This window comes from Littorina saxatilis, linkage group LG9, assembly GCF_037325665.1.
Source record: "Littorina saxatilis isolate snail1 linkage group LG9, US_GU_Lsax_2.0, whole genome shotgun sequence".
Taxonomy (NCBI): domain Eukaryota; kingdom Metazoa; phylum Mollusca; class Gastropoda; order Littorinimorpha; family Littorinidae; genus Littorina; species Littorina saxatilis.
Window position 1 is genome coordinate 26,812,077 of NC_090253.1, and position 20,109 is coordinate 26,832,185.

The 20,109-nt window shown below is 43.5% G+C and overlaps 1 protein-coding gene across 1 annotated transcript in view; it reads left to right on the forward strand.

Moving 5' to 3' along the window:
• The first annotated feature begins 949 nt into the window (after nt 1-949).
• Nucleotides 950-20,109, forward strand: part of LOC138975746 (stalled ribosome sensor GCN1-like) — a 61,484-nt gene continuing 42,324 nt past the window's right edge. The window contains exons 1-17 of the mRNA XM_070348494.1: nt 950-1,006; nt 1,106-1,208; nt 2,048-2,243; nt 2,618-2,726; nt 4,465-4,563; nt 5,136-5,270; nt 5,900-5,968; nt 6,688-6,796; nt 8,674-8,748; nt 10,504-10,632; nt 11,591-11,743; nt 12,152-12,249; nt 12,648-12,723; nt 13,752-13,904; nt 15,048-15,140; nt 15,544-15,779; nt 16,781-16,967. Coding sequence (XP_070204595.1) covers nt 986-1,006; nt 1,106-1,208; nt 2,048-2,243; nt 2,618-2,726; nt 4,465-4,563; nt 5,136-5,270; nt 5,900-5,968; nt 6,688-6,796; nt 8,674-8,748; nt 10,504-10,632; nt 11,591-11,743; nt 12,152-12,249; nt 12,648-12,723; nt 13,752-13,904; nt 15,048-15,140; nt 15,544-15,779; nt 16,781-16,967 — 2,041 coding nt within the window. The 5' untranslated portion in view covers nt 950-985. The remainder of the gene's footprint in view (nt 1,007-1,105; nt 1,209-2,047; nt 2,244-2,617; nt 2,727-4,464; nt 4,564-5,135; nt 5,271-5,899; nt 5,969-6,687; nt 6,797-8,673; nt 8,749-10,503; nt 10,633-11,590; nt 11,744-12,151; nt 12,250-12,647; nt 12,724-13,751; nt 13,905-15,047; nt 15,141-15,543; nt 15,780-16,780; nt 16,968-20,109) is intronic.

Here is a 20,109-nt window from a genome sequence, read left to right on the forward strand (position 1 = left end):
CCTTCAAATCTGCCCTAAAAAGCAATCTCTTCAAACAGCATCTCTAGTCATGTTTTGCTTCCTGAAGCACCCTCTTTTCCAGAACTGAAAGTGTGTAATAAGGTTTAAATTTGTGAGTTTTTCAGTCTCGGACACGTTCTGTTTGTATCTGTTTATTTACATAATTATATACGTATCTGGTAAGTCGGTGAATGTTCGGTTTGTAGGTGTATATTGTAGGGATAAGGCCACGGTTTTAGATCAATATGGTTATGCGGGAATAGACGCTTTCAATCGTGTGTGTGTGTATGTGTGTGTGTGTGTGTGTTACTTTCCATGCAATCCGACAACAATCATCAAGGGAGAGAATCGCGCCAAACACCTGAAATTGTGCTGTGGCATGACTTATTTCCCTTCGACCATATTTCACCGAAGATTGAACAGCTTGAAGAGCTGAGACTGACCTGTCAATTTAGATCCTTGTGATTTGACAATCAAGAATCATCTCTCAAAGAATGTGCGTGGGTCTTTTAGAAGAAATGAAAGCCGGACATGCATAAACAAGCAACCACAATCTTATAGTTTTTAAAAAATTTTACTTTGCACCGTTGAAAGCTTAGTGGCTTGAACCACAGCTCCTGTGGCTTGAACGAACATAAAAATTCCAATTAACTATGTATTAACATTCAGTTTGATAGTTTTTCTCATTATATTTAGTGCTCAGAAGTTTTGCGGCAGAAGTTATTAGTAGAAAGTTCGGTTTGAAGACGCATGCAGCCGACACGTGTAACCGAGACCCCTTCGGTTAACCAAAACGACAAACACAAATTGATAAATCCCCTATCCCACGCAAATATACATTTTAATGTAATCGATGACAAGAAAATCATAACATCTCACAAATGTTTCGATGTGGATGTGAAGCTCTGCAAAACTATCCATTAAATCGAAAAAGAAAGTGAAATGCGATAAGAGTGCCTCAGTCACCTCCTATTGCACCACCAAAATGGCGGAGCACAGCGGTTCTGTAAGTAACCCACGTGGAAAATGTGTGTTGTTGTAAGCTTCTTTTGTCGAGACAAATTTTCGTTTGTATAAAAAACGTGTTTTTCTTTTGAACTTGCAGGGTGCTGATGCTCTAAAGCGATTTGCGGCGAAAGTTTCGTCTTCAAGCACCAAAGAGCGCATCGAAGTGGTGCAAGATGTTACCACATACGTCAAAAACGGAGGTGAATATTTTGACGTTTTTCTCCAGCTGATTCGTTGTTTCTTACATTTTTAGCCACACGACACAATGATCAAAACGATTTGAAGAAGTATATGCAACCTGAATTTCCAAGGGTTTGAAGGCAGACGGTCAGTTTTGTGTCGAGTGTCGGTCTGCCGGCTTCAAGTTTTCTGCGGTGTCAAAAGGACAATAACATAACATAACCGGCTTCTTTTGCCTGCTATGTTGTATATTGTTTGGAATATTATTTTTCTTGTTTTGTGATTGAGTGCTGCACTTGTCCCAGGTCGATCTCAATTAATTTTGAAATTTGTCATAAACAGACGCCCGCTTCGTGGAAGCAAGAATTGTTTGCAGATCTATAGCCTCTCGCTTCGCAAAACTGCAAGGGTGTATATAAAACGATTTTGTCACTAGAATTAAATATGACTGTTTGATTTAGAAAGAGTCGTCTGCACTAGTTAGTAAAGAGCCAAGAAAAGCCAATTGATCGGATTTGGCAGCTGTGCATCAGCCACTTTTCTTGAGTATTGAGCACCTCCAAGGCATGTTCGCCTGCTCTCGCAAAATCCTAATCTTCCTCACAGCGGAAATTTCCCATAAAATGCTACTTCCTCACCCTTCTCGCTTTACTAACCAAATCTCGCTGCTGAGAAATGGGGACAAACATGAACTCCTATGACGCCAGGGATTATGCAATAACATATATTTGAATTGTTTCGTGTTCCTTCCAAAACATGTTGTATGGTCGTCTCAGCTGATTTACTTCAAGCTCTGCACTAGCGGTCTTATCTAGATTGAAGTTTGTTCTAAAATGTTGTTTCACTTCATGTTTTCCAGATTTTCCGGAACAAGCTGTCAAGGGCATCTTTCGGTTCCTGTCTTCAACAATTGGACGCTACCACGATGCAGGATCAAGGCGAGCAGCGTTCAAACTGGTGGCGGCAGTGGTGCGGGCCTTTCCAGAGTCCAGCGTGAAAAACATCACCACAGCCCTCACACCCTTTGCTGACAACTGCAAACAAATAGCGCCCAGGTAAAACTGTTTCATGCTCAAAAAACAAGAAAGGTAAATGTTTGTGACTGTAACGTATTATTTTGTCAATAACAAACGTTCCAATAACTTACCTTTCTTGTTTTTTTATTCTGAATTTTGGAACGTTGGCAGTCTCTTTGTTTTTGGATCTGTTTTATGCTGTTCTTTGCGGCAATTAAATCTCCCAAAATAGTCCTGTGCAGATGTCCATCGGTATATATTTTATGTGTGTGGTGTGTGTTTGAGAGAGAGAGTGAGAGCATGTGGATAAAACATATTTTTGTTGATGGACTATTTCTATGCTCAGTTATAGATGCTGAAATGGAAATTTACAAGAATTGAGAACATTTCACAGTTGTTTTCTGTTTATTCAGCAAGAGCTCGTCTGGCGATGCACTGTATGCACTGAATTTGACGTGCATCATTCTGAAGGAAGTTCTCTCCTCACAGAGCAATGTGTCTGACGACGCTCTGCAGCAACTGGTTAGTGTTACTTTGTCATTATGCTGTTAAATGATTATTTAAACGTTTGGGTATTAGTTTTTTAACATGTGTGCAGTTTTGACTAAGAGCACAGAAATGTTTATTTTTTCAAGCTACAAGTATGAAGTAGCAGTAACACTGAAAATGCAGTTACACGTCTCTTTTACAAGACTAAAAGCAAACAAACAAGAGACTGAGGTCTTATAAGTTTAGATGTCCTGTCTACTAAAATCTTGATCTGTTAGGTAACGTTTTACGTGTAAACAATATCCAGCTGTCGACAGGCTATATGCTGGGATTAGGCAACAACAAAAAAAGTTGTATGTTTCTGGTCACCCGACCCTACCTAGTTTTTTCCCGTCGACCCTAGACTTTTTTTTATTGCATTTGTAAAAAAAAACACACAAAAAAAACAAAAGCGTCAAAACGAAAGTAACAAACGGCAGACGACACAAGGGGGATAACCCGGCATCCCTTTTGTCTCATTTGTTTTGTAATGTGTTGTCTTTCTCTTTGTATAGTAAGTCCAGTCTCTTTGCGTCACTGTATAGTTATTTTCTACCCTGACCAAAAAACAAACAAAAAAATCCCTACCTACCTACCCTATTTTTTGTAGCCATGTTACCAGAAACATACAACTTTTTTTTATTTGGCCTTATAACAATGCGTCAGATGAAAACGTATGCATGAGTGACCCAAGTCAGAACAGCCCTGACTGTACCAGGAGAGCAGACAGTAGACTTTTGGTATACATGTACATGTAGCGACGCTGATTGTCTGACCCCATGTAAACCGCCTTGATATGGCCCTTCGTGGTCGGCTGGGCGTTAAGCAAACAAACAAACAAACAAAAGAGCCCTTGTAAAAACCGGCACGGTTGGCCTGGTGGTAAGGCGTCCGCCCCGCGATCGGGAGGTCGTGGGTTCGAACCCCGGCCGGGTCATACCTAAGACTTTAAAATTGGCAATCTAGTGGCTGCTCCGCCTGGCATTATGGGGTTAGTGCTAGGACTGGTTGGTCCGGTGTCAGAATAATGTGACTGGGTGAGACACGAAGCCTGTGCTGCGACTTCTGTCTTGTGTGTGGCGCACGTTATATGTCAAAGCAGCACCGCCCTGATATGGCCCTTCGTGGTCGGCTGGGCGTTGAGCAAACAAACAAACAAACAAACAAACAAACAAACAAACCCCATGTAAAAGCTTGGACAGATCTGCGATACTTTACAAAGTGGTAAGAAGGACTTCTTCTTCTTCTTCTTCTTCTTGGCGTTCGCAGAGGTTACACAATCAGTCCAGCACTGGTGATAAATGTTGTCGTTTTCTCCAACTCCTGTCGACTGCCGTATAGTTTGGTCTGCAAGGGAGTTGGTGACGGCCACACTTCTTTTCGTTCCTCATCTAGTAAGGGACATCGCTGTAAGATGTGTTCCGCTGTTTGGTCCTCTTGACCGCAGGCACAGGTTGGTGATGGCGCCAGCTTGAACTTTCGGTTCATGTGAGCATTGAGCCTGTTGTGGCCAGTACGCAGCCTGATGAGGTTGACTTGCTGCTCTCTGGACATTGTAAGAAGGACAAGAACAAAAGAGAACCCAAATTTATTTCGCCATATAGCATAAACGCCATTAGTAGTTGTACTGGTGTGGATAACATTCAGCAAGGAAGGTATATATACTTGAGAGATGATTGGTCGGAGAGTGTCCAAGAACTAGCAACTGAACCCTGTGATGTGTGTTTTACAGGTCAGCCTGCAGTGCGTGTTGGTGTACGGAGCAACCGCAGCTGACAGGAAGGTCACTAACGAGGCCACCTACCGCAAACTTCGTCATGTCTGGATTACTGTAAGACCTGATTCTTTCCTTCTTTGGCTTTGCTTTACCTTCTTCAGTCAATTCATTAATGTCATTACATCTCTCTCTCTCTCTCTCTCTCTCTCTCTCTCTCTCTCTCTCTCTCTCTCTCTCTCTCTCTCTCTCTCTCTCTCTCTCTCTCTCTCTCTCTCTCTCTCTCTCTCTTTCATTTGTGAAGGTAAGCTCATATAAATGCAACTTTGTTTGTATTCTGCCATTGCCTTGTTTGGATTTTCCCAAATGTCTATTCATTAGTTTTGTTCCTCTTTGTAACAAGATATTAGGTTATAGGTTACATTCTGTTTTACTGAACTTGTGCATCTATTGTACGAAGACACTGTGATTGTTTCATTTTAACAGCTCAGAAATTCTGTTTGCCTTTGTCTGTACGAGACCATGTTTGTAGATTTTGAAGAATAGACTGAACTATATTTATCACCAATTATCAATTCGTACGAAAAAAACCTGATGGTCTCTTTCCAAGAAACATACAGAGCATTGTACATGGATGTAGCATTTTCACTGTACTGAAATGTTCAACCTGTTTTCTTGCTGTAACCCAGGTACCCGGCTCCTTGGAGAAATACCTGAGTCTGATGGAGAAGGTGGAGGCGTCTGCCTTCAACACCTGTTGTGTGGCGGTCATCCTCCGCTACCTGGCCGCCACCAAGAAGATGGACCTTATCAACAAGCACAAGGTACCCCTATCCGGCAGTCTCTATTGAAATAAATGTTGATATTTTGGATTTTTTTTAACTCCCTCTCCAACATCCTACCAACCACCCAGCGTATTTTTTAGGCCTCCGTCTTCAGCTATTGACGCTTTGTGGGAGGGGGGGGGGGGGGTCGAATGCACAGGTCTGACCCACGGACAGTTGACAATCGATAGTTTTGACACGTAGGAGGGCTTCTGACCATCCTTTTTTTTCCTACAAAACGGCTAAGCCATTACATTTGGACCTATACATATTTTCAGTCCAGGTCTAACCGACCTTTTGTCCTCTGAGACTGGGAACAACACTGACCACCTTCCCTTCTTTTTTTTCTGAAACAAGCTGACTTTTACAGTTCCAAAGTCAGAAATGCAAAAACAAAACAGTGTGCTCTTTTATTTTTTATTAGATGTTGATGTAATCTGCAGTATGTACTGGTACTTTTCAGTTTGAAATCATCGCACTTTCTGTTGAGTACGAAGATTTTAACCCACTGCTTTGCCAGTTATGTGAGCAAGTTTTGTAAAAAGGAAACTCGATTTTACTAGGGGGAGAAGGCCGCTTCTAAGTCTCATGTTTGAGTGATAAGCTTTGACATCTGTCTCTTCGTGCAGGGAGCCTACCTTGACCTGTACCTGAAGCAAGTTCTTGCAAGTCGCACCAAGCCCCCACAGGCCGTTGTGGTAAGTGAATACGTGTGATAGCAGACATGTGACAAATGATTTCGGGCAATAGAGGGGTACCTACAATTTGATGTCTCTGTGATGATGGGGAGACCTTCCAGGGTTTAGCCTGGGAGAAAAAGGCAATGGGACATTTGTCCCCCTCAACCAAGTTCCGATGTGACATAGTCGAAGGCAAGAAGCGCCAAAGAGGCCTGTGCGCGTTTTAACCAAAAATGCAAAATGGTATAATATGGTGCCATCTGAGAATTAGCCGCTAAATCGTGTTATCTGTGTGTGTGTGTGTGTAATCCGATGTCGAGTGTACATTTGGTGGTGCAGTGGTACGTTAGGAAATTGTGATCGGACATTTTCAGACATAATGCGTCAATGGCGCAGGGCGCACTTGTAAATGAAACCCTGCCTTCTGTTGTCCCTTTGTCCATTATCTCTACCCATAATTGCATTATCAAACACATGGTTTTAACAACCATAACTTATATAATGATAATGTGCAATTTGGGGTTTCTCACAAAGTAGATGTTACTTTAAAAAAAATATATATATATATATCTTAAGCGAATTCGGCAAAGCTCTATTTTAGGATCTGATAAACCAAGGGAAGTAAGAGCTCTAAATGCATGCAACATGCCAGTCTCCTGGCACCTGAAGGGCTGCAATGAACAAAGGACTTTCACGGTCAGGTGTGAAGAATATAAGTTGTGCCTGTGTTGACACAGGATTCATCAAAGGAGATCCTGCGTCACTGCAGCCATGACGACTTCAAGGGGCAGGTGTTGCCCGCGGCGCAGAAAGCCATGCTGAGGAACCCGGAAGTCATTCTCAGCAGTGAGTACAGTGGAACCCCCCTTTTAAGACCCCCCAAGTTAAGACTTCCTCCTTTTTAAGACATTGCTTTTTCAGATTTTTTGTAAATTTACCTCCATTTTAATTAAGACTCCCCCTTTGTAAGACCAGCAGTCATTGTCAACAGTGAGTACCAACACTCGACAGTCTGGCTGCTTTCTGGAGAACAGGACATTTTGTAAGAATTTTTTTTAATGATTGACATAAATGTAGGTTTTGGTATGTGCAGACCTGTTTACCAGTACGATTTGGGCGTATTTTGTATGCCAAATTATTATCGGTACGCAAATACGCGACACACGCACAAAATACGCATAAGAAAAAGTCTAGAATACGTTTTCCGGTGTTGGTGTGCTGATTACGGGATGGTACAACCGATACCGGTTTCGGTCGAAGGGAGATAACCATGACAGCGAGTCTTCAGCTGTGGAAACCTTGTTCAGTTGTTGGCACGTGCGATCGTCTGGACAATCGTGGCAAAATGAAGCGGAAAAATGTGCCAGTTTCGGATGACTGTACCAAATCTAAACAGCAGAAGCAGCAGATTTTCTTGGAGAAATATAAGAAAGAGCCAGGAATTGTGGAGTCTACTATGGGAAAAAGTCATGCACACTGCAAGTATTGTAAATCAGATTTCACGAACTTTATCTTTTCATTATCAATCTGTTCGCGTTTGGAAGACACTGGTTATAATGCTATAAACTGACAGGTAAATAAAATTGTTTTATCCCTGTTGTTTTGGAAGGAGTTGAATTCTGAAGGTGTTCCGCACAAGACATGCTATTCTTACACAAACACGTTTGCACCCACGCGTACATTTTCCCTAGCCCATATGGCTTTGCTTGCAAAGTACACCAACTTTTTGAAAAATGCACTCAACTTTTTGGAAAAGTATTCTTGCCTCGGGTTAGGGGTAAACAGGTCTGTATGTGTGCAAAAGGAAGGATACCTATTATACCTCGTAAGAGCATGAACGGATCTGTCAGATTAACATAAGTGTAGGTTTTGGGTATGTGTGCAAAGGATATCTATTATACCTCATAAGAGCATGAACGGATCTGTCATTATCTCCAAAACGTTCTACACTGGGAGGAAGTTATCTTTGAGATATGGCAAGCTAATGCCATGGGTGGGAGTTCCTCCGTCTCAGACGGATTTCCGTCTCAGAGAAATTTTGACAATTTATTTATTTTATTTTATTTTATTTTTGCGGGTTTGTTTCGTTTCGGTTCGAATTTGTAACTCAATTGTTTCTAATGCTTGCCAGGTCCCTAAAATTTTTAGTTTTTGTTACTTTTTGTATCTCCAACAAGGTTCTTATTTATCAGAATTAAACTCAGGAGAGGCCAGAGAAACCCTTTTAAATTCATAAAATTCGTTTTCGGCCGGGGGCCTTCGCCCCCCTGGACCCCCCACCAGGGCGCTGCCCCTGGACCCCGCCGGGGCCTTGGGGGCCCCTGGACCCCGGCATTAAAAAAAGTTCAGTCTTGGAACAATTTTGGGCTCCCACCCATGTAATGCAGCAATACTTAAACCATTCTAAACATCTTTGAAAACAAATCATATTGCTGCATGTATTCCTTCAAGAAGCAAGATTTTACTTCACCTTGCTAAACTTTTACATCTTTGCTGTTGTTTTTTTGTTTTTTGTTTTCTGTGTGTGTGTGGGGGGGGGGGGGGGGGGGGGGGCAGCAGTTTTACTTTAGTTCCATGACACCTTTTTTCCTATTGAAATTTTTTTTATGATTTTTACTGACTCTTTGGTTTATATTTTTCTGATTTGAAAATGTAGATCTTTTGCTTAAGTCACCTTATGCTGCAGCAGCTGATGTTACATTTAAATGTTTGTGTTGTTTCAGCGGTGGGCAAGATGTTGAGTCAACTGAATCTGGACCTCAGTCAGTATGCAACGGACATTGCAAAACTTCTGGGAGGTAATGCACTTAACCTTTGATTCTCTCCAGCAGTTGGGAGACAGAGAGACATTTAGTTGTTTCTTTCCAAGCACTCATAATTTGCATCTATCAATCAATCAATCAATAGGACGCTTATATCGCGCATATTCCGTGGGTACAGTTCTAGGCGCTCTGCAATGATGCCGTGTGAGATGAAATTTTATACGGCCAGTAGATTGCAGCCATTTCGGCGCATATTTACCTTTCACGGCCTATTATTCCAAGTCGCACGGGTATAGGTAGACAATTATTAAATGAGCCTAAGCAATTTTGCCAGGAAAGACCCTTTTGTCAATCGTGGGATCTTTAACGTGCACACCCCAATGTAGTGTACACGGGGGGTGTTCGGACACCGAAGAGAGTCTGCACACAAAGTTGACTCTGAGAAATAAATTTCCGCCGAACGTGGGTTTGAACTCACGCTGACAGCGGCCAACTGAATACAAATCCAGCGCGCTACCAACTAAGCTATGTCCTAGTTCACTTTCTATGACATCCCCCCCCCCCCCCCCCCCCCTCTCAAACCTGTCGACGCATTTTTCCTGTATTCTGTTATTTGTGGTTTTTTTTATATAGTTTCAAGAAAATCCACACAAAAAGGACATATAATGTATGACATTGGATGGTTGATTGACTGGTTTATTACCGCCACAAAAGTTGATAATCAAGAAATTGTATGTTATGTCACAACACACCCATGCACATACACGAGCACACATGTACACACACACTCACACTCACACTCACATTCTCAAACTGAACCGACAAAAAGAAAAGATTGACACACACAGAACCGACAAAAAGAAAAGATTGACACACACAGAACCGACAAAAAGAAAAGATTGACACTTTGTCCACTATGGGAGGAAAACTGTATGAACGATCAGACGGTCGTAAGATCAATGCCCTCAATAAAAACAAAAACAGTATGCATCAGGGACCGAATTAATTCATATTGTTTACATGTGCCAATAATGTTATAAAACTGTACCTAAGGGGATATAATAACGATTGGCTGTAGCTTTCGAACACAGAAAAAATTATTTTAGTATTGCAAAGTGGTGTTGATAGTGTCGAATGTAAACAGAACAGTCTCAAAGTGAAAGTGGATGTTTTCCGGAAATTGCGCAGGCGGAAATATACGATCTCTCACAGCACATATTCGCAAGAATAAGGCCACGGGCTTCGGCTGACAAGCTACAAGTACATCTAATTTTCTAATAGGCCTATGTACTCACGTGTCCAGCAAAACTTTGGCGAGTTCAGTATTCTCTTTGTACTCGGTTCTCAATTTGAAGCGATGGGCCTCTGACGAAAACAATCTTTCTTTCAGCGGGACTCAGCGCTGGTGCTGCGTGGTGATGAAGCAAGGAGTCCACTTTCTCTTCTCAGCAGATTTAGTGGCCTTGACAGCTTTAGCCGGTTTTACTTCTATCTTTTTTGCCATTGTACGCAACCGCGCTTTGACTGTCTCCGACGCCATCTTTGGTTTACAAAACGTCACGAAGTGACGTCAACGGTCTAAAAATAGCCCAAGTCCTGGAGAACTGTTGCTAAACAATGCAATAAAGAATTAATTATTTCTCGTAATTGGGTAAGGACTTCAAACCTAAAACTTTGCAGGAAGCTTAATTTATACATCCCCGCAACGATGGGAAAAGCCCTGGAAGTAATTAAACTAATTAAATAGGACTATGTCAGCCTTTAACTGTGGATGTGGTTAATGTTTTGCAGCCCCACTGGCCTCCAAAGACGAGGCAACGCGGAGGGAGGCGGCGGAAGGCGTGAAGAACCTTGCCACGCAATGCAGCGACAAAGGGGCCGTGGAGAAGCTGGTCAAGCACTTCTTTGGCGTATTTAATGGTCAGTTCACGCCACACAATTCCCGTACTGTGGAACCCCCTTTTTAAGACACACACACACACACACCATTAAAGACTCAGTCTCCCTCCCTTTTAAGGCCCTAACTTTCTGTTCATAACCTCTGAATATTTTTATTTATTTTTATTGATTTACGAGGATTTATATCGCGCACGTATCTCACCACACAAGGCGACTCAAGGCGCATGTTACCTATTAATGCCGTGTGAGATGGAATTTTTTCCTCGTTTTAAGACTAACTTTTTAAAGGCTTGGTTCTCTCAGATTTTTGGAGGTCTTGTAAAGGGGGTCCCACTGTCATTTTTAAATGGTACTGATAGGAGAGGTTTGGACATAGCACCTCTGCTGCCTTGTCTGGCAGGCAGCAAGATGCCAGCTGTTTAGAGTATGTGACCCGTATTGACGTACGCTGGGTAAAAACTGCACCACTGTGTGCTGAAGCCTGTCTAGAGACGTTGTAAACAAACTGGGCTGGTGCACTAACAGAAGCACTGTGATCTTTTCATGTAGGGATTGCAAGAAAGTTTGGCATGATGATAGTACACACACCCTCCACTCTCTGTGATTATATTGGCTGTTGTCATAGTAAGAAGACAATATGTGACCCTCCACCACGAAATGAGTCGCATGTCACCTCGCGCGGTTCTGCGCTATAGCTTAAGATAAGTCCGGGGAGTGTCTGGTAACAGTGTGAGGGTCACCTTAGTCACAGGCTTATAACTCAAACAGTTTTCGCTCTTTTCTAAAACGGTTTTCACCACTGGATAGAGCATACAAAACTCTTTAGGAAAATGTAAAAATATGAAAATCATGCAAAGGTGACATGCGACTCATTCCGTGGTGGAGGGTCACATATTCAGAAAGGGTCCAAAATGAGCAGAGAAGAATTAGACTAACAAGACATTTCTTACAAGCTTTCCCTTCCATATATGGCACACAGGTTCAGAGGGCAAACTGACGGTGGCGGACCAGAAGATCAGCGTGCTGCAGGGGATCGGCAACGTGTTCTACAACACGGTCAGTGGCGCCACCTCTCTGCAGGACCTGGCCACCACGGTCACTGAACTCTATCTGCCCACACTGCAGCAGGAAGGTGAGTCGTCGGCAAACAAGTGGAAGAAGTGGGTGTACTTTCTGTGGTCTTTTAAAGGCGCAGTGTTTTCTGTGAAATCTTATTATTTGTTACATTCTCTGTTTTGATCTGACATTTTCTATAAGTTTATTAGCATTATTTTGATCTTGACAGCTCCTGTATAAGACATTTTCTGTGTATATGTTAATAAATAAACACATTTAAGATATGCGTTGCTTGTTGTGTGGTATGAAGTGTTTCTGTTGTATTATATGTCACCTTATGTTTCCTGAAACATAAACTTATGTTTAGACTAAAATGTGTTTGCTGGAACAAGTGTCTGCTAGGTATGAAACTATAAATGCATGTGTTTTCAAAGCAGGCATTGATTGTGTATCAGTTATGAAGCTGGTGATATTGTTTGTTCAGTGCATGAAGGAACACTGGTACACGCCCTGGCCATGATGTCTCTGTGGTGCACCAAGTTCTACACACAGGTGCCCGACAAGCTCACTCTCTGGTTTGAGGTCAGTGTCTTCATTTTCTGACTTCTATTTGCCTCTTTCGCCTCCATTGGGCAATCTCATGTCTGTCTTTTTGTTTGTCTGTCTTTTCGTTTGTCTGTTCTGCAGACAATCTATCTTCTATTCCATACACTGATTGCTTCTCTTAATCCGATGTTCCAAATCTGCTCTGTGTGTGTGTGTGTGTGTGTGTGTGTGTGTGTGTGTGTGTGTGTGTGTGTGTGTGTGTGTGTGTGTGTGTGTCTGTGTGTGTGTGTGTGTGTGAGAGAGAGAGAGAGAGAGAGAGAGAGAGAGAGAGAGAGAGAGAGAGTGTGTCTTTGTGTGTGTTCAGTGGCGTGGGTGTATGTACGTGCCTGATGTAAAAGAAAATATTTTAAAGCCTATTGCTTTTGTGGTTGCAGAAAGGGATGACGTTGAAATCAGCTACATCAGCTGTGCGCAATGCTTACCTGCTCTGCATCAATTCCTGCTTCCACGGTAAACTCTTCCGACAGTTGAAAGCATGGATAACTTTTAATGATGAGATATTCAAAAGAGGCTGATAAAGCTATTTCTGTAATTGGCACCCTGACCTCTATGATTTAACTATTTCAACCATACCAGTTCATCTTCTAGATACCCCCCCCCCCCCCCCCCCCCCCCCCCCCCCCGCGGGTTAGGGGGAATCCCATATTGGTTGGGACAAGAAAGAATTTACCCGATGCTCCCCAGTATGTCGTAAGAGGCGACTAACGGATTCTGTTTCTCCTTTTACCCTTGTTAAGTGTTTCTTGTATAGATTTTTCTAAAGATTTTAGTCAAGCAGTATGTAAGAAATGTTAAGTCCTTTGTACCGGAAACTTGCATTCTCCCAGTAAGGCAGCCCCTGGAGCAAATTTTTGATTAGTGCTTTTGTGAACAAGAAACAATTGACAAGTGGCTCTATCCCATCTCCCCCCTTCCCCCGTCGCGATATAACCCTTCGTGGTTGAAAACGACGTTAAACACCAAATAAAGAAATAAAGAAGATCTTCAAGATTACTTGAGGACTTTTGTACTATTTCCAACCCCACAAAATCTTAGTTTCTGTCTTCATACCTTTTGTACTCTTAGACCAATAGACTTGTTTGTTATTTTTAGATGGAAGCTAAAAAGGCATTCTTTCATTTGACAATTAAAGCAATGGCCAACAGGGCTGAGATACGCTGTTGCTAAATTATGACGTTGAAGCTGTAAGGGTTAATTTTCATTTTTAGGTTTGATCACTTTCAACATTGTGCAGGTTTGTCAGTGTGTTTCTGTCCCTGTGCATACAGGTAATGTGTACCTGGGCTGATATGCACAAGAAAGAACTCAATTGGGTGAGAACTAACAGCAGCGTCGTCTTGGTTGAAGCTGAGATTTTGTTAATGACATCAACTAACCTGACCCCGCGGCTGCTTCCCGCCCTGCTGTGTGGGACCCAGTTTGGCTTGGTGCATCAACAGGCTGAGCACTGTAACACTCTGATGCTTGCTTGTCTCCAGGTGACACCATGCAGCAAGCTTCGCGCGTTGTTCCCCTGTTGCTGCAGACCATTGAAAAGGCGGGCAAGCAGCCGGGCCAGGCGCCGCTGATCACGGAGGTTGTGTCTGCCTCTCGCACGCTGGTCAGGCTGGCTTCTGTCGACATTGAAGCTGGTAAGAACATATGGGGTGCATTTTGAAACTTTACATATTGCCAGGGTTGGAGGACCTCCAAACATGAGACAAATCTTGGGCGAGGTCACAGTAGGGTCAAGCTTGGGTAAAATGAAACACACAAAATACATGTGTAGTGCATTTTGAAACTTTACATACTGCCAGGGTTTGATGACATGGAGAACATTTTTAAACAAAATAAAAAAACAAGCTTGATCTTTAAAACTGTACACACTTTCATGTTTTGAGTATGTGTATGTCTGTTTGTTTGTATGTGTGTGTGTGCTCGTGTGTAATGGATTCACTTTAGGTTTCACGCAGGTGAGTCATATGAGCATTTCCTCCCTTGGTGTTTTCTTTGCCTAATGTGTACTTTTTGTTGAGTCACTTGAGAAAAAGTGACTCTATGTAATCGGTCAGTGTTAGTCTGTCCGGCCGTCCGGCCGGCCGTCCGTAGACACCACCTTAACGTTGGACTTTTCTCGGAAACTATCAAAGCGATCGGGCTCATATTTTGTTTAGTCGTGACCTCCAATGACCTCTACACTTTAACGATGGTTTCGTTGACCTTTGACCTTTTTCAAGGTCACAGGTCAGCGTCAAAGGAAAAATTAGACATTTTATATCTTTTCTCGGAAACTATCAAAGCGATCGGGCTCATATTTTGTTTAGTCGTGACCTCCAATGACCTCTACACTTTAACGATGGTTTTGTTGACCTTTGACCTTTTTCAAGGTCACAGGTCAGCGTCAAAGGAAAAATTAGACATTTTATATCTTTGACAAAGTTCATCGGATGTGATTGAAACTTTGTAGGATTATTCTTTACATCAAAGTATTTACATCTGTAGCCTTTTACGAACGTTATCAGAAAAACAAGGGAGATAACTAGCCTTTTCTGTTCGGCAACACACAACTTAACGTTGGGCTTTTCTCGGAAACTATAAAAGTGACCGGGCTCAAATTTTATGTGAACGTGACTCATTGTGTTGTGAATAGCAATTTCTTCCTGTCCATCTGATGCCTCATATAATATTCAGAACTGCGAAAGTGACTCGATCGAGCGTTTGCTCTTCTTGTTTAACAAGCTGTAACATTGAGTTGTCTAAGTTACTCAAAGTGTGTTTGTCTGTGGCGGTTGCAGACGCCAAGCTTGGCCCCTTCTGGAGTATGATCACGGACAGCAACAAGCAGTGGATCGTCAGCGACAAGTTCATGTCCTTCGCCACTGAAGAAAGTGGGTACAGTCCTTCCACCACGTTCACACAGTGGTGTGGCAATATTTAGTCAGCATCCGAACAGTCAAACCTCTGTTTAAAAATCTAAAAAAGAGTCTGAGAAAATCAGGTCTTGTAAAGGAGAGCGTCGTACAGTGGAGGTTAATTTACAAACTTTCATAAAAACTTCATGCAGAAAGAGGGATACAGCGGAAACCCCGATTTTAAAACTTCAACAAAATGTGAGACAATCTCTGAAAAAGAAGGGAGCTTAAAAATAGAGGTAAATAGATTTTATTAATAAAAAATCTGAAAAAGCAAAGTCTTTTGAAAGGGGGGAAGTCTTTAATCAACTGGGGGTACTGCAGTTCTTCATCTTACAACTGATTTTCAATTTAAAACTACTCTTCTTTTTCGTACCAGCCCTCTGCAGCCTGGTAGCGGTGGTGGAACGCCTCATCCTGGACTTCCCCCACAAAATGACGGAGAAAGTGTCGCAGCCGTACTACCGCGCCCTCATCTTCTGCCTCACTCGCCGATCCTGGGCCGTGCGGGGACCGTCCATGGCAACGGTTCGCAAGCTCCTGTCCATGCTCGGCGGTGCCCAGATCTCCCTGGCGCTCATCGCCGAGTTCAAGATCACGCTGGATACGCAGACTGTAAGTGGGACAAGGTGCAAGCCACAGGCTGAACTGGTTATTATAAGCAATTTCAAACAAGCAAAGTGGCCCAGCGGATATGACGCCGGCCACCCAAACAGAAGGTCATAGGTTCAAATCCTGGCTGTGTCTGGTGGGTTAAGGGTGGAGATTTTTCTGATCTCCCAGGTCAACTTATGAACAGACGTGCTAGGGCTATATCCCCCTTCCTGTGCAAGCACAAGACCACGTTCGCACGGAAAACATCTTGTAATCCATGCCAGAGGTCGGCCGGTTATAGAAACACAAATATACCAAGCAAGCATCCCCCTAAATGGCGTGACAAGTAAAAACGGAAGGAGTTTCAGCCCATGAACGAAGAAGTAAGCAGATCCGACTGTCCTCGCAAGTTGTGTTTTTGCTGTGATAGACGTCGATAAAACTAGTTTTAAAACCCCAGACCATCATGTAAACTAAGACAAGGAAACAAACTTGCATGGTCTTGGATAGCCATATGGGTTTTAGGGACGTTTAGAAAACAATCATTTAGTCTCTCAGACATTGCTTATTATGATTTTTCACCAAGTGAAAGATGAGATGTTTTTTTCATGCATATCCCCTTCGCAGAAACAGTCCTGCATAGCCAAATAGGTTGAAGATATGTTAGATTCTAAGAACCAACACCTCACAGAAGAAAGTATAGGCACCATCCAGCAAATAACTCAATGCACCATTGCGAATGTGTGTCACTTAAGGGATTTTGAATCTGTCCCCCAGCCATGACATTTTCAAACTACCTTCCCTCTATTTCTTGCTTCAACAGCAAACTTTATTTAGAGCCAAACAGAAGATTTGGACATGCATATGAGCAGAAGGACATCTCACTCACTCCCTTGGTCACTGTAACAGTTATTGTTATGCTTCTCTCATGCATATAAGTCAGAGTACACTCCCCTTTGCCTTGAATGAATTCATTGCCATTGAAAATTGATAACAGCAGAACTGCTCGAATCTCTTTTCAGGTCTCAGATCTGCGCAAGCAACAAGAGCGAGAAGACGAGATGAAGGCGGGGGAGGAGTCAAAGGTCATCAATCCCAGGGTCCTCTGCGACGCTCTGCTGACGCTCTGCACCGTGGAGAAGGTGGATGTCAAGGACGCAGAGGCTATCGCCATGGCAACGCTGCTGCCAGCTCACCACCCCTATTTAAGTAAGTACATGTGTGAGTTGGAGGGAGTTTTATCCAACAGCCCAAAATATAACGCAGCAGAATGTCCTTCCCATAAACATAGAGTGTCCGGTAGATAGAGGACATTACTTGTATGCATGTGTAAGTTAGTAGTTTTTTCAAAATAAAAAAGTACACGTTACTTCGTGAAAAGTTTAAAGCAAAATATTTACTTTTCCTGTTGTTTGATTCTTGATGTTTGGAACATTAGCAGTCTGTTTCTGATTTGTTTGGGATTTTTTTAACATTTTGTTAATCTTTCTGAGCATATTTTGCTTCATTTTTTTTGTAATTTCTCGAACAGTCTTGCCGGCAGCATAAGTGTTCATGTCGGTGTAAAGAAATTAAATTACATATTCTTACGCAACTCACATAGATAGCATTAACTTCAGTTAAAGTGCTAGGACACTGAACTACGCTTCACCCCAAAGGGGAAGCAACCCCCTAAAAAAGAACGGCATTGACCTATAACCCAAGCTATACAAGAGTCGAGGTCATACCGTCACGTGACCTATCACGCGTGACTCGACCGCCGCCGTGTTGGAAACTCACTCCTACTTCAGCTACCAGATAGCTCGGACGCTTTTTACACTACGCTGCAGGCTTTTAGCCTACTGTCTTCTGGACAGTGTTTCACCCCGTCTACAGGTCCCTGCTTCTCATGCACAAGTTTGGGTGAGCTCGTTTTAATTTATTTGCTTTTGCTTGCGTTTCTTTCTTTCTCCGTTGTTCGGTCTGATTGTTGTTTATCAATATCATATCTCAGACTGGTTTTTGTCAGCAATGGCTGACAAGGAGAATTAGAAACCACAGACTAGTCAGTAGCTGCTGAGGTTTCTCCTTTTACGTTTCGCATAAAGAGAAAGGCAAAGGCACTACCATTTCAGTCTCTAACTATTACGTCTGTTAAATAACCTTGTATGGTTGAAAACGACGTTAAACACCATTTAAAGAAGAAAGAAAGAATGTCTGTTAATTTTGGACACTATGAGTCCAATCGTGCTGAAGCAGGTTAAATTTAGGTTACTTCAGCCAAGACAAACGCAGTGGGAAAGAGAATACTTGTGTTTAAGATAGTTTTTCTTCCCTTTTTGAGATGTTTTCGACCCAAATGTATAACATGTTGCCATTCGTCGAGTTTGCGCTCGCTCCCGGCGGGAGTGGGCGACGCAGTTTGTTGTCACGCATCGAGGTTCCGCCTTCATGCACAGTCACTTCGGCTGACGTGCACGCAGAGGAGTGTGTTTACTTCATACGAGGAGCGTTCACGCTCTACAGGTTAGTCAGGTTCACCGGTAGCCAGGTTCTCTGGTGAAAGTGTTCCAGTTGGGCCGGAACTAGTAGCCCCCCCGCCGCGGCTGGGGGGTGAAAGTTTGACTTTCCCGAGGCTATCGCTCTTAGCAAGCGGAACTCGGGGGGTCAACACCGGACAACAAGTTGGGCCGGAACTAGTAGCCCCCCCGCCACGGCCGGGGGGTGAAAGTTTGACTTTCCCGGAGGCTATCGCTCTTAGCAAGCGGAACTCGGGGGGTCAACACCGGACAACAAGTTGGGCCGGAACTAGTAGCCCCCCCGCCACGGCCGGGGGGTGAAAGTTCGACTCCCCGGAGGCTATCGCTCTTAGCAAGCGGAACTCACGGGGGGTTGACACCGGACAACGAGACAGATGTACTCACGGGCAGACTTTTATGTCTCGGTGAATGTGTACATGTCTCAACTTCCTCCTTTTGGGCAGGAAGCTGCTTTCGGGCAGGCTTTGCACGGTTCTTCTGTTTTGCAATCAGCCTCGCCTGTGGTGGATCGTTTTAGTGACGCAGCTAGTCACAGCGACTTTCACGGTCCAGCCTCAGCAGATTCGGAGTTCGATGATTCTCACTCAGTTTCTGAGGAGGAAGTTGATGGCAAGTTGTCACTCTAACTTAAACCAGCTATGGTTACTGCAGCTCAGGTGTCTGCCAAGTACTTCGCTGAAGGGGTGACAGCTATGACAAGCTCTGCGGCACCACCACCCTCAGTGGTGTGTGATTTCCGCCCTGCTTTAACGGAAGTTCAGGGATATCGTTTTAGCGAGTCTCCTTCTGTTGCTTGCGAACTTTCCAAGGTGCTGGCTAGAACTTCGGGTTCTGAGAATAGCTTGCCTGTGGATACTGTGCCTTTACTGGCTGCACACGGTCAGGCTCCTGATGCTGCTCAGCCATGGCTTGCCTCAGACCAGTTACGGAAGCGAGCACTTCGTTTCATTCACGCAAGTTTGCTCTCTCCCGTCGTCATCACAGTCTTATTGAGACTTACGCTTTGCCGGGTGCACCGCTTCCGGTCACTCCGGAGTTGGCTAATCTCAGGGAGGATGTCTATCGTTGGACAAAGCTTGCGCTTACTCTGAAGGCGCATTACTTGGTTTGGGGGAGACGGGAAGATACTCGTTGGAACTTGCGTCTCTTTCAGAGACACTTCTTCGATCTCTTTCGCGGTCGGTCGCGGTGTTGTTGAATCCTTTCAGTTTTCGAAACGACGCTAGCGTGAAAGACGTCCTCATACTCCTGGCCTCTTTGGCTAAGGTTTCAGCCGAACAAATGTCAGTCGCGGCACGGTTGTACGCACATGCGGCTTACACACGCAGGGACGCTTTCTTGTCTGGCTCTAGAATTGAACTTGCGGAAGTTTTCTCATATGATTCTCCTTTTCCATCACTTCCTTTGTGGGCAGCGATGCGGCGTTGCTTTCGCTTGCGTCACCCGCGCAAGTAACGCTTCACTCGCTGAGCGATATCCGTAGGCCTAGGTTACACCAAGCCTAAGAACTTAGTTTATTCTTTTCTTCGTACTACGGAACCGCTTCCGGTTGCACCGTACTTGTCGATCATACATCTTTAATGTTCATAGCAAGGAGAAACTGTCTGTTTTCAAGAACAATGATCTCCTGGCTGTGGAAGATCGTGGCCGCACTTCTTTCTATTATCGTCTTGGTGCAAGACTTTGATTCATTCTTTCCCTTGTGCGGTTTCGTACTCACGGGATGGGATGCCTTTGTGTTCTGTCGGGACACATATTCAAAGGGCTTAGCTTTGCTGTTCTTCTGGGAAAAGGCCTCGGCCGACAGTATTGTTCTGTCGGTGAGACTTAAA